Source organism: Bidens hawaiensis, unplaced genomic scaffold (genome assembly GCF_021521415.1).
Source record: "Bidens hawaiensis isolate Kalapana, Puna unplaced genomic scaffold, B.hawaiensis_p1.1 tig00000055_1, whole genome shotgun sequence".
Classification (NCBI taxonomy): Eukaryota; Viridiplantae; Streptophyta; class Magnoliopsida; order Asterales; family Asteraceae; genus Bidens; species Bidens hawaiensis.
The window spans coordinates 5,545,291-5,559,861 of NW_027491016.1; the positions used below are offsets into that span (position 1 = coordinate 5,545,291).

Genomic DNA, 14,571 nt, shown 5'->3' on the forward strand with positions numbered 1-14,571 from the left:
CAATAGTAGTTCTAACCACTCAGCCTAAATACAGAACAATATATTTATCAATTTACCACCCATAGAAAGAAAAAAAGAACATTAAATTGTAACGACGGATGTTCTTCAAGAACTATGTTTTTCTGAGATACACCATGAAAAAGATTTTGATAAGTTTCAGGGAGCTTATTGACTTTGTCATATTGAAAACATAAAAAATAACATGTTAACTTATTCAATTTTGTGAATATTTTGCTTTATTTGAGTATAGTTTTGATGGCATGCTTCTTATACAACGTTCTGATCACCATTGAAGGAAAAATGAATGCTTACACAAATATTTCAAATTTGATAAAAGTTAGAAGCATTGATAGGTCTTGGGTGGTATGTCGAAAGTGTTTGCAATTTTTTCTTAAATTTTAATATTCGAGTGAAAAATAATTAATTTGCCAAATCCCGAACCTTTTGATTATTTCCAAAAATGCCCTTGAACATAATTTTGAAACCCGAATCATGTTTAAAATTCTAACTTTCACCCGTTTAACATTTTTTATGTCAACACTTTAAACCCGTAACAAATTTGATAATAAATTTATTTGCATTCTCAAACTTTTAAAAATACTAAGATTTTCCATTTTTAACATGTAACAAATTTTTGTCTAAATATAGTTAACTTGTACCAAACAATCTATTTACCTATTTTTGACACACAAAAAATCCGAAACAATCATTGATAAAAAATCTAAGAAAATTAGATATGGTAAACTTTGTTATGTCTGAAAGTGATAGGTATATAATATCCTTACATCTTAACACATATATAGTTTACTAAATTAACTGAAAAATAAATGCATAGACTTAGAGCATTGATTTATAGTTTATAAATTTATATAACAACTTACAACAATAGCAACAACAACAAAAATAATAATAATAATAATAATAATAGATAAATTGATTGATTTAAAAAAAATGGATCGGCTTTTAAGCATATATTTATAACTTAAGGATTAAAAAAAATTACTTTGTAATATGAAAACATATTCGAGTTTTGTTTTTCTTTACAATCTTCTACAATATACATAATATACATAGTATAATATGTTAATGATAACATTTGAAATTATATTCTTTTCAATCTGTGACAAACATGGTTTGTTATTGATTATTGGATTTCACCAAGTATTTTGCAATATATAGTAAAATAATATGTTAATGTTTATTTTTATAAAAATATATAAATATAACATAAAAAAAAGTGAATAATTATTGATCTACTACATATATTAGGGTCAATTAACATCTTAGTTTTGGAGAGAAAAAAATTGTAAGAATTAACCAAAATATGACAAGTGTCCATAATTATTTTACTTTATTATAATAGGTAGATATATATAGATATAGATAATATAGATATAGATAAAGGTGCATACGACTTTCTTTGGCAGATTGAATTTCAAACTATGCTTCAATAATAATTCATATTGGTAATGCCGTAATGCAAATCAATAACACTTCTAACTTTCACTTTTTTTATATAAAAAAATCACAGCCTAACCGAATAAGTAATCATGTACGCACCTTATAAGCACAATTGATTGGTGCTTATGTTTATTCAATCAGAAGTAAATTATTTTAGAACGACATACACATAGAACTATGAGCTAAGTGCATATGAAGTTACCGGTTATGTAGAAGCTGGCTTGGAACCGATTGGAACTACATGTTCGGATCTGATTTTGTAATTCTCTTTAGTGACCAAAACCAATAGTAAATCAACCAATAAACCAGTTTGACTTTTGTTAACTAAATCAAATCGGTTAACCGGTGTATGCATGTTTTAAAATACTAAAAACCAATCTGGAATTATCTTTTATACCTGACCTCCCAATCATCACTTACATCAAATCAACCCATCTCCTTGACCACCTCACATATTTAGGGTTCAAAACACAGTCAAACCAAGTCCTAAATAATTGATTAAACGCATCTTCTCCACCATGACCATGATCCACCCCCAAATTCATTATCATTAAACTTAAACTCAAACCCTAACACCTTCATTTCATCTCTTCACCTTCCGATCAAGTAAGATTCCATCAATTCATCACTTCATACTTCAAACTCTTACCTTCACTTTCAATTAGTTTTACTCCAATTGAATCTAATCATCAACACAACAAAAGCCACGTAATTGCGTTTGACTCGATTCGATTATGACCGATTAGATGGCTTCGATTCGCAGAACACTTTCTCCGTATAACGATCGTTCGCATCAAAACGGAGGTAACACCAGCCCGTTTTCGCTCAATTCGCCTTCTCACAAACACAATTCCACCACCAGATTCGCTTCTCCGCTCTCCACATTCGGCCTCGGACACATCGCCCCGCGGAAAGGTCACCGAACATGGCGGCGATCGGTTTACAGCTGTATGTTGTTCTTCCTCCTAGGGTTTCTGTTAGGTTTAGCTCCATTTGGTGAGGTTGAAGATGTTAGGAGTCGAGATTTCTCGTTCGAGGTCAATCGGCCTCCAACGCTGGATGTCAAAGAGGATATTGTCGTTGATAAGGTCGAGTTAGCGGCTGTTGAGAAACAGTTAGTTGTTAAAGAGAGGTTTGATTATGATGTTGCTAGGAAACAGCTGATTGTTGTGACGCCGACGTATAATCGTGCGCTTCAAGCGTTTTACTTGAATAGATTGGGGCAGGTGCTTAGGCTTGTGCCGCCGCCGGTTCTTTGGATTGTTGTGGAGATGAATGAGGCGTCTACGGAAACTGCGGATATTCTTAGGGGAATGGGGATCATGTATAGGCACTTGGTGTGTACGAAGAATCTTACGGGTATAAAGGACCGGGGCGTTCATCAGAGGAATAGGGCGCTTGAGCATATTGAGCATCATAAGCTTGATGGGATTGTTTATTTTGCGGATGATGATAATGTGTATTCGCTAGAATTGTTTGAGACGATGAGAGAAATCAGGTATTTCGTTTGCTTTTGCTTTTGCTTTATACTTTTGTTTTCTTATTGGGCAATTATCATGTGTTGCATTTGATTTATGGATCATCTATAACATGTGTGATTAGTGCTAGATCATTCAGTTATATCATCTCTATCTTGATAGCGTAAGAGCTAACTAAATTTCCCAAATGTCATAATAAAGTCATTCAAACTCAAAAGTCTTTTTGTACCTCTAAAGTCACTCAGCTTTCATTAGGTGTTTCAGTATTATGTAATATTATTATAAATGTCAACTAAAATTAAGTGAGGCAAATGTATGAATATTGGTTGGTAACAAGTATGAAACTTGGTTATCATTAGGATGTATATGAAGCCGAAAAAACCAGAAAACCTGAACCCAGCTACCCAAATAAGAAATGACGGCTCAGTTTTATGTTTTTGTAGAAAACAGACTTTTGGTCCTGTTTGCATTTTGCAAGTGATTAAAACCGAACCAAGCTTATGGCTATTCATTATTTATTTAACATTTTATGTAATTTATAACAATTTAATAAATAGTATAATTTAAAAATTTAGTCAAAATGTATAATAATCAATATATATATATAATAACATTTAGGCCCGAATTCATTATTCTGGGAAAAAGTATTTTTTGGCCTAAAAGTTTCAAGCCTAAATGACTATAATAAAGAAACTGAAACTGAATGGTTTTCACAAACTCAAAAAAAAAGTTTGGTTTGAGCCCAAAACAGACCCATGCACACCCCTAGTTATTATTTAGTGAATTTTTTCCACTGTTATTTCCTACTTCAACTTAATCAGAAAAAAATAATCGCTTATTAGTAACCAAGATAGATTTATGTTTTATCTGCCTCAATTTTACAAATTAAACATTTATTAAAAGTTTATATGATTGAAATTTGGAACACCTGTTGAAAGTTTAGTGACTTTAAATGAACAAAAAACCTGTGAGTGACTTTACTGTAACACCTGGGAAACCTCCGTACTATTAGGTGAAGTTTTCCCCATTCAATATATGCGCAAAATTATTGAAAAGGAATACGCTTGGAAACATGTGCAACTGTACATACAATATATTATTTAAAGGAATTTGTCCTTGCTTCCCAAACTCTAATATGCTGTTTTTTGTTGTTTTGGTGACTGCAGCCGATTTGGCACATGGCCCGTTGCAATGCTTGCACAAAGCAAAAACAAGGCAACTTTGGAAGGTCCTGTATGCAATAGGAGTCAAGTAATCGGGTGGCACACAAATGAGAAGAGTAAAAGACTCAGAAGATTTCATGTTGACATGTCGGGATTCGCATTCAACAGCACAATCTTGTGGGACCCGAAGAGATGGAACAAACGCTCCTCAGCTTTGATTCGTCAATTGGACACCATCAAAGAGGGATTCCAAGTATGCAAAATCTTTTTGTCTTTGCCTAATTAGCAGTCACTAACAAATTTCAATGTTTGTTTACAGGAGACGACTTTTATAGAACAAGTGGTGGAAGATGAGAGTCAAATGGAAGCTACTCCCTTTGGATGCTCTAAAATCATGAACTGGCATCTTCATTTGGAAGCTCTTGAACTTGGTTATCCTAAAGGTTGGTTGCTTCAGAAGAATCTTGATGCTGTTCTCCCTATTGAGTGAAAACATGAGCCATAAAGAGGTATGCATAACTTAAGTTGCACATTTTAGTTAACAGAATAGATACAAACATCACTAAGATGAATTTATGATCCATGAGACTTGTATGTTAGCATATACTTAATCAACATTAAGGAGATGACAAGTTTTGTTGATGTTTTGTAATAGATAATGGTAGAGTTTGCGGAAGCTATGTGTGCCCAAAAACACCTGCTCTGCCTTTTTTCAGAAGCAGTGGCGAGGAGATGAATGATTTAAAATCAAAGGTTTATGCTCTGCTTATTCTTTATATATTAGGGTTTGGCCATTGCCTTGTGAAATTCTTTTTTGTTTTTTCATTAAAACATGTGAAAAGTTGCCTTGTTTTTGTACACCGACGACTTGTTATATATTTCAAGTTTGAGCTTAGTTTTTGGATACAGACAGTAACTTCTTATATTTTTACCGTTATTTAAGTGAATACTTGAGATAACAAATGAAAAGCTTCACAAAATGAGGGTTGCTAAAACTGTAAAGTGAATCACTTATTTAATGAAATACAGTTTCTTGTCTTCCTGATTTAACTGTCATGACATGTTGAAAATACTAAGAGCAACATGGTTGCCCATGCTACTACAGACATCCATTCTTTGTGTTACCAGAGAATCAGATACTGAACTTTTGTTTGTCCTTTCCTATTTAATAATTTTTTTAGGATTTTATAATCTTAATCACCGTATGATTATGCAATATTAGTGTTTAACCCAATGGGCTTTGGAGTTACACACTTACACCCCTCTATGATGTAATGACACAAAACATACACAATATAACTATTTATATTTCTTTATATTGTCTGTCATTGCATGGTATCCAAACTTGTTTGTTTGAATTTTCTGAGGATCATGTGAGTGCCGCCTTTGTTCCCGGTTCAAGGAATACTTAATAGAGTACTGATTTCCTCTCACAGCCTACAGATCGTGTCACCGTCACATCTTATTTGTTATGTGTCACCCTAGATTCTGTCACTATTATGTAAGCTTTGTTTTCTCTAGATGGATTGAGGAGATTAAATAGCACTTGGACGTTAATAGATTTAGTTGTTCATAAAAAGTCAATCGATTGCAGATGTGTATCGATGGTGAAAGGCAGTCTAGATGACTCTTTTGCTTGGTTAGACATCTGATTAGTTGCCAAAGGTTATGACACATTGAGTGGATTGACCTGGTGCATTTTCTTTGGTTGCCAAACTGTGATTTGCCTACCTTTTTTTCTCTCTGACTGCAAGGAGAAACCACTTGGCTTCGCTGGTCGAGAAGTTTACAAACTTATGAAATACTTGTATGGTCTAAAGCATTCTCCTTATGTCTGGTTCGGGAGATAACATGATCTATATAGATTCAGTTCATGAAAAGGCAATCGATTGCAAATGTGTGTCCGTGGTGAATGGCAGTCTAGATGACTTTTGCTCAGTTAAAAGTCCGATTTGTTGCAAAAGGTTATGCTACATTAAGTGGAATCATCTGGTGCACTTTATTTGGTTGTCAAAGTGTGATTTGCCTACCTTTCATCTTTTTGGCTGCAAATGCCTTTCAAAAAAAAAAAGCGATCTAAAGGGGGGGGGGGGGGGGGATGTAATTTGCAAACAATGAAAATATTTGTATGGTCTAAATCTCTCTCTTTGTGCCTGGTTTGGGAGATTCAACGTTGTAAAAGTGTTCGACCTGAAAAGAAGTAAGTTTGTATGATCCGGCATGACGTAGGATAGGTGCATTAGCGGGTAAATAATAGTTATACGAGGTGATGAAGTTGATATTAGGAAGTCAAACTTAAAAGGTACCTTAAGGCTTGGGCTGCTGTTTTTTCCTTTATATTCCAAATCACAACTCCATTCATGATATTGGGCCACCAATTAAATTGGACAATGAATTAAATCAAATCTAAAATCCATTGTCTAATGGATCCAAATCGGTTTTTAGTAACTCATTTTCGCTCGTTTATCTTTAAGCCTATAAATTATAAAAACAATTTATTATAATATCTTTAGAAAGTATTAAAACTTAGGAGTTAAACCTACATTTCTTATAATTTCTAATCTCTTATCTCATTTATTCTAACTATTCATAGGTCAAAACTATTTTATCAATTGAGTTATAACATAGTGAATATTTTATTTATGTTGAGTTAAGTGTCATTTTCATACATGATGTTTGACCAACTACGCAACTTTAATACCTTTTTTTAATTTATTACAAATCAATACCTAACGTTTTCAAAATCATGCTATTTAGTACTTTTTCCTAACCCCGTTTGTTTGTCTTTTTTTTTTTTTTTACATTAAGTCAGGAATAAAATAGTACTTTTTTTTATTTCTCATCTATTTAACCCTGTAGTCCAAAGTAAATGAGCCAAACTACTTTTAAAAAAACAAACTGAACCAATTTTTTGTAACAAACATAAATGAGCCGAGCCACTTTCTTTAGCAAAAATTGACGAACCAGCCCACATTTTTTAACAAACAATAAACGAACTGAACTTATTTTTTGAACTAAAATAAACGAAGTGAACCACATTTTTTAATAAAAATAAACGAAGCAAACAACTTTTACAAAAGAAACAAACCAAACCATTTTTTTTGACAAAAATAAGTGAACCAAGGAACTTCTTTTTAGCAAAAATAAATGAACCGAACCACTTTTTTAACAAAGTAGTTCGGTTCATTTATACCGAGCCACTTTGAGAAATAAAAAAAATTAATATTTTGTCCTGACTTAACGGAAAAAACAAACAGGTTAATGAAAAGTACTAAAATAACACGATTTTGAAAACATCGGGTGTTGTTTTGCAATAAATTTAAAAATGTACTAAAGTTACGTAGTTAGTCAAACCTCATGTATAAAAATGACGCTTAACTATTCATTATGTAAATGTGTGTAAAAGCCACATTTATAATCACCTTTCAAAACTCCTTGATGCTAAATAGAATCAAGCATTTGGTTGGTGATTGTTTTTTCAGTATTGTAAAAAATATTTTTCAAGTCTGCATTTATTCTCTAGATTATTGTCTGTGTACATACTAATCATCATTTTTTAAATATTGTTACACGAGAAATTGTATTAAGTTCATAATTTCCATCATGTGTAGCAGATGAGGTGAAATATGAAAAAGATTTTATAAGTCGTGAACTGAAAAAATATATATAATTCATAAGTTTTACTATGTATATTCAATTAATTCGTAAGTATTTTGAGAACCACAAATGAAATAATAGAGCTTATTTATTTTTATCATTTGACAAATTCCGTGTAATACACGGGTTCAAAAGCTAGTATTTTATAAATATTGATGCATTTATAAAATTAATAGTATTCATTAACGTGTAAGAAAATGCACCAATCACGTATAATTGAAAACAACTTGGACGAGTGACCCCTTCGTATTTCCAAAAACATGATTATATATTTGGACATAAGTGTCGGATATTTTTATTTAGAGCATTTTAAACTTTATGAAGCTATTATTTATTTATTTGGCTGTTAAATTATCTTTTACTGTTTCGTATTAGGTATTTTCAAAAGATAATATATCCACTCCCTAAGGATTACCAAATAAACTCTAAAACATCAAATGTACCTGAATACTATCATATTTACTCAAACTAAGTTAATTCATTAAAATAATTCACACTAGAACCTTTTATTCTTGTGGGTGTCAAAAATTGCAAAAAGTTGGACCGCAAATGATGAATATTTACCGGATTACAGTAAAAAAGTAACCCCGGATCTAGGGGATAGTATTTCCGGATAATTTTTTTTTTCCACCTAGTTGAGAGTTGAGATATGAGTTTCCTCATGTTCCATTCTGTCTCCTTAAAACTTTAAATTATATATTTACTAATTATAAAAATGTTCTAATATAGCTTTTTAACTATAGTTTTTTAGTGTACAATTAAATTTTTAAATGTCAATAGATAAAGCTACATTAGTTTGGTCGAGTGGTTGCAAAATTCAACCTTTTACTTATAATTGATTTCATTTAGTTTCTTACTTTCTATTAAAACTTAAAAGAATGTGATAAAGAAACAAATTACTAGAAATAATATATTTATTTAGAATATTATTTGTGAGTGTATATCTTGGCCAGGAGTTGAACAAAAGTAGTGGTGGAGAAGAGACTAAGAAGATCTGGATGAGCAAATCCCAATCACAACTGCCCAATCTTTGTCACTCATACTTATCATTTCCATGTTTTCTAATATATTTTCAAAACACTCATTTTTTTATTGGTTTCGCCATCAGACACCTATCATGCGATTCGTTGCATAAATGATGAAAACAAATTTAAATAATATTAAAAACTACGTATTTGGGCGCAAACAAATAATTTAAATAAATAGATCTATATATGGTTTTTAGTTTTTGCTGAATAATAAAATCAACGATGGATTTGCGATTTCATTTTCAGTAATTTCATAGGCTTTTGTCTTGTAGAATAGAGATGTAGACTTTTGAGTTACATTAAAGTAGATTATTATCATGATTAGATGTAGCGTCGTCCATCAATATTGTTTGCATGTGTTACGTAGAATTAAGGTTAAGAATTTTTAGAGAGTGCACATTTTAGGTGGACTTTGCTTGCTATTGTTGTCCATCAATGTTGTCGTATAAAGGACACGTAAGGGTGTATCGAGTGCATGATCTTGCTCCTACTTTTGTGCAGGGTCTGAAGAGGGTCCGGATTGCATCGCGATCTGATGTACGCAGCCTTACCCTACACTTTATGTGGGAGATTATTTTCCACGGCTTAACTCTATGACCTTAAAATCATAAAGCAGCAACCTTATCAATTGGTCTACAATGTTGTCTGTATGTTGCTCTATAATGTTATATCTATTACTTCTTTATTTTTACACTGACATCTTTTGTTAGTGGTAATTTTATACTTCAAAAGTTTGGAAACCATTACCAGCACAATAGCACTGTATATATTTTGGCATTATGCTTTGTATGCATGTGTTATCCATAGGCGAGCGTAGTATTGAAAACAACATCTCTATCCCTTGTAATATATGTATGGCTTGGCTACATTCACACCTCTATAAACTCTACCAATAGATTTGCATGGGTAGTATTTTACTAGGTATGAATGTTGGTTGCTGTAGATAGATTGTGTTGTAAAACTTAGAGGTGAGCAGAAAGCCGAATTAATTGAACCGAAACCAAATTAACCGAAAAAAACTGTCACCTCGACTTTAGAGTTTGGAAGTGTGATACCATTGGTACCTGTTTTGTAAATATATTAATGTTGCGGGTTTGTTTTAACGAAAGACTTTAGTTTATTAATACATTAAATTATATTGAAAACTTGCTCGGGAATTAAATACCCAAGTATTTGAATTACAAAACACTGTTTCATTTCTTTACATGGATTTATTAATAAAATGAGTTATCTTAATATAGAGAGCATCTAACTCCATGAGTGACTCTAATCCTTGTTACTTGTGCCAAACTTATTTTCTTGCAATGTGTGTGTGTGTGGGGGGGGGGGGGGATACGTCAGCTATACGCTAGTGAAACATTTGACTCTTAAACATTTAACAAATCTTTAAATGACAAGATGGTTTTAACAAACTCAGCAGGAATGCCTTTTATTCCTGAGATTGTGCCACTACCATACACATAATTCAAGGGTTCTCCTAGTCACGTAGCCCATCGGAGGACTGGTTATAACTGACATTTAGCATGTCTGCTTGGTCAGTTATGCTTGGATCCACACACGCGTAATCGGTCTGAGTTAATTTTATTTTCTATCTTGTATGTTAGAGATCACGCAATCTCATAAATATTTGACTGGATCTTTAAAACAACAACCTGTTTATCTTATAGAGTAGAATCTGTTTGACTGCTATATAAATGTTTAACGTATTTACCTGTGATTGTCTGTTCAGTATGAGTTGGTGATTTTGTTTAAAAACCTTTGTGAATGAATGATACTTAACCTATAATAAAATATTTTTACATAAATACATGGATCATCTCTTGATCCGGTTACTGACCTTTAGTCTGTTTTTGATAACTTTAAACATTGATAGATCATTTATTTAAATAACATTTAAATATGTAGTTTTTCTTGTTTGTTTACCAATCATGTGCTACGTTTCTTCTTCATGAAGAAACGTCTATATTAGGTTTCTTCTTCAAGAAGAAACATCAATTTGGCTATATCATTGTATGTAAAATCTTATGTTTCTTAGTCATGAAGAAACATTATTTTGACTATACCCTTTGTATATAAAACTTTTATATTTTTTAATTATAAAGAAATATTACTTTGACAAAATCTTTGTATATGAAAATCCATGTTACACTTATTTTTTATCAAAGTCTTGGGCTATATTCTTGACTAGGGTCTAAGCAATATTAATAAAACATTTAAGCGAAACCCCTGGACGCCTAAGGTTGAACTAGCAACAATTCTACTCTATATCGCATATTAGGGATCAAATCATCAAAGCTTCGGGGCCTGGGCTCGTTGGCACATTGTTCGAGGTTAAGTTAGTGTGAGAAAGGTGTGTTGAGAATGAGTTTGCAATGAGACGTGCTCCTTTTTTATAGGCTGAAAATGGGATGTTGTTGTGTTATGTCAAGCTCCCCTTTATATAGGTCGATTTTGAGACCCACCGCGTATTGCAATGGCCTATTTAAGTGGCCATCGCGTTGCGTGATGACGCACCATGTCTGTGGACTGCCACGTGTCCCCGATTGCTTAACGGGGTCATCGCAGATTTGGTCGTCATGTAGCGTGACATCGCCCAAATGTTGGGTTTTGTGAGGCTTCGTCGCGTATCGCGACGAGCTTGGTCATTGTTTGTTGCGTAGTGCGATGTATAAAAATTCTGATTTTCTCATTTGGTTCCTCTTCACAAAAATACTAAAGAGGCTTGCGGTGTTAAGAACAAATTTATAACGAAAACACAAACGAACGCACGGTATTTAGGGTAAACCTCTCGTACTACATAAACTCATTACAACATTAAAGAATTTCACAGGCCCAGTAGGTCCAACCCGGTCACCTACACGTGACGGACCTATATTGATGGAAATTACCAACGATCACCCCCTAATTTCCGACTCGAAACTAGGGATGAGATCGGGACCCTACCGGTACCGACCGGTCCCGGTCTCGAAAAAATCACCAATTTTTGGTACTGGTACCGGTACTGAAATCTTCGGTTCAGTACCGGTACCAAAGGTAAAAAAATCGAGATATACCGGTACCGGTACCGGTCCCGATACGAAACTCAAAACGTTGGTACCGACGGTACCAAATCGGTACCGATTTCGATACCGGTACCAACCGGTACCAGTACCGAATTTGCCCATCCCTACTCGAAATTAGGAGATCTTCAACATCGAGCAATCTTCTCATCTCGTCAAACTTGATTCTCGCAAGTTCTTTCGTAATAATGTCAGCTCGCTATTCCTTGCCACTAATATGCTCCACCGCTAACTCCTTCCTCTCCACACATTCTCGTATATAGTGAAACCGGGACTTTATGTGCTTGCTCCGATTATGAAAAACGGGATTTTTAAACAAGGCAATCGCCCATGTATTATTAATATTTAGCACCACTTCTTTCAATTTCCTTCCGATCAGTTCCGCCAACAATTCACCTAGCCATACGGCTTGTCCTGTAGCTAAGCTTGCCGCCATGTATTCCACCTCGCATGATGAAAGCGCTACAGTGCATTGCTTTTGTGAGCACCAAGAAATTGGGTCTCCCCCATAATAGAACACATGACCGGTAGTGCTTCTTCCATCATCTTTATCAATGTTATGGCTACCATCACTGTCCCCTATCAACTCCTTTGATCCACCTCGTTTATACCTGATCTCGCATCCAACAGTTCCTTGAATAAACTGAAGAATTTGTTTAATTGCTATCAAGTGAGACTTCTTTGGAGTTTGCATATATCTACTAGCCATGCCAACTAAAAATGCCAAATTAGGTCGAGTGTTTAACAAGTAACAAAGACACCCAACTAACATTCGGTACTCCGTTGCATTTACATCAACAACATCCTCAGCTTTAGATTGTTTCACACTATGATCCATGGGTACACCTTTAGGATAAAAATCCTCCATCCTGGCTTCTTTCAATAACCATCAAGCATAAGCACTTTGATGGATTCTAATCTTGTTCTCCAACTGTGAGACTTCGATTCCGAGATAGTAAGTGAGCATTCGCAAGTCAGACATTACATACTTCTTGGATATCGCAAGTTTGAATTGATTAATGTGATCATTGTTCGAACCCGTAACGACCAAATCATCAACATACACACCGACAATAATAATGTCGGTTCCAATCAATCTTCGGTACACTGCTTATTCTTTCGAGCACCTCACAAATATAAAACCCGTGAGAATACCGTCAAGCTTGGTATTCCATGCCCTCGGTGCTCGTCTCAAACTGTATAAAGCCTTGGTTAGCTTGTAGACCTTGTTTTCCTCCCCGGGTTTAATGAACCCATTTGGTTATGAAACAAAGACCGCTTCTTGTAGCTCCCCAAGTAAAAATGCCGACTTTACATCCAAATGATGTAATTGCCATCCCTCGGTAGATTCAATGGCAATGAGCATATGAATGGTTTCAAGTCTCGCCACTGGAGCAAAGACCTCGTCAAAATCAACCGTGGATTGCCCTTTGCCACGAGCCTTTATTTATATTTATTAATCGAACCATCTTCATTTCTTTTCACCTTTAAACCCCACTTCAATCCAATAGATTTAGCCCCTCTCGGTAACTTGGTCAATTTCCATGTGTCGTTTCGTTTAATGGATTTGAGTGCCGTTTGCATAGCTTTTTCCCACTCTAGTTTGGGTTTTGCTTCACCAAAATTCATCGGTTCACCTTCTTCTAACAAAAAAGAAGTTCAATGTCCTCCACTTCCGAACATGGGATATAATCATTGAACTTAAGCAGTGCGATCGGAACACATTTAGATCTTCTTAAGTTACTTTCTAGTTCATTAAGTGCTGTTGTCGCTAAATCAGTTGCTGCTGGTGTCGCCAAACTTGTTGCTGAGTTGTTGGAATTAGCGACAAGAGTATTAGCATCTGTCGATAAAGATGCTAACGGCCTGTCTGAATTAGCGACAGATGTTGAAGATGTCGCTGATTCTGTTTCTGAATTTGGCGACAAAGCTGAATTTTCTTCGCTAATGTTGTTGCTTCCAATAGGCTCAGTTACAACTTGTCCAACTCCGGTATCAATAACCCTGTTCTCATCAACCCAAAATAAACCCGGTGCTAGCTCCATTTCTTCATTGTTTTACCTCGAATTAGACCAAACCCACGTCTTCTTCTCATCAAAAACCACATCATGAGTTATCACAACCTTCTGCGTCTTCGGATCGAACAACCGGTAAGATTTGGACCCGGTATCGATTCTGATATGCAATAAACTCCTCGACCGGTAGTCGAGCCTTTTCAAAGTGAGTTCCCACTATCTTTGCATATGCCACACAATCGAATACTATGCGCGATATTCGGCTTCTTTTGTTTTAACATCTTATATAGCGTTTTCTCCTTTAGGGCACGGGTAGGAATCCGATTCTCGATGTACGTTGCATGTCGGAATGCCTCACCCCAATTTGGAACACCCATTGCTTTTAATATATTTCGTGTCATCTCCAATAAGGTTTCGTACTGTTTTTCAACAACCCTATTTTGTTGAGGTGTGTATGGTGACGTTAGATATCTTTGAATGCCTTCCATGTCAGAAAACTGGTTGAAGTCATGTGAGGTAAACTCACCACCTCAGTCGGTATGAAACGTCTTGATCTTTTTCCAACTTCACTTTCAACGAATCCCTTAAACTTCTTGAAAGCTTCAAACGCCTCATCTTTAGCCTTCAACAAATACGTCCAAACAAATCGTGAGTAATCATTGATTAAAAAAAACGTACCTGTTACTTGCTATTGTTGGAGGGGTAACGTC

The 14,571-nt window shown here is 34.5% G+C and overlaps 1 protein-coding gene and 1 pseudogene across 1 annotated transcript; one reads left to right on the forward strand and one right to left on the reverse strand.

Moving 5' to 3' along the window:
* The first annotated feature begins 2,207 nt into the window (after positions 1-2,207).
* On the forward strand, positions 2,208-4,997 carry LOC143532843 (putative beta-1,4-xylosyltransferase IRX9H). The gene is made up of 3 exons (XM_077027794.1): positions 2,208-2,959; positions 4,106-4,355; positions 4,422-4,997. The coding sequence occupies exons 1-3, from the start codon at positions 2,208-2,210 to the stop codon at positions 4,590-4,592; spliced, it is 1,173 nt and encodes a 390-aa protein (XP_076883909.1). The 3' UTR covers positions 4,593-4,997.
* A 7,048-nt stretch (positions 4,998-12,045) lies between these two features.
* On the reverse strand, positions 12,046-12,714 carry LOC143540755 (secreted RxLR effector protein 161 pseudogene; annotated as a pseudogene).
* Between the last annotated feature and the right edge of the window lie 1,857 nt (positions 12,715-14,571).

What these genes read in the sequence shown, in the direction of transcription:
- LOC143532843 (XM_077027794.1), top strand. Translation starts at nt 2,208, where the DNA reads ATGGCTTCGATTCGCAGAACACTTTCTCCGTATAACGATCGTTCGCAT. An exon ending in GAGACGATGAGAGAAATCAG is followed by an intron (nt 2,960 to 4,105) that starts GTATTTCGTTTG and finishes TGGTGACTGCAG; the next exon opens with CCGATTTGGCACATGGCCCG. An exon ending in CCATCAAAGAGGGATTCCAA is followed by an intron (nt 4,356 to 4,421) that starts GTATGCAAAATC and finishes GTTTGTTTACAG; the next exon opens with GAGACGACTTTTATAGAACA.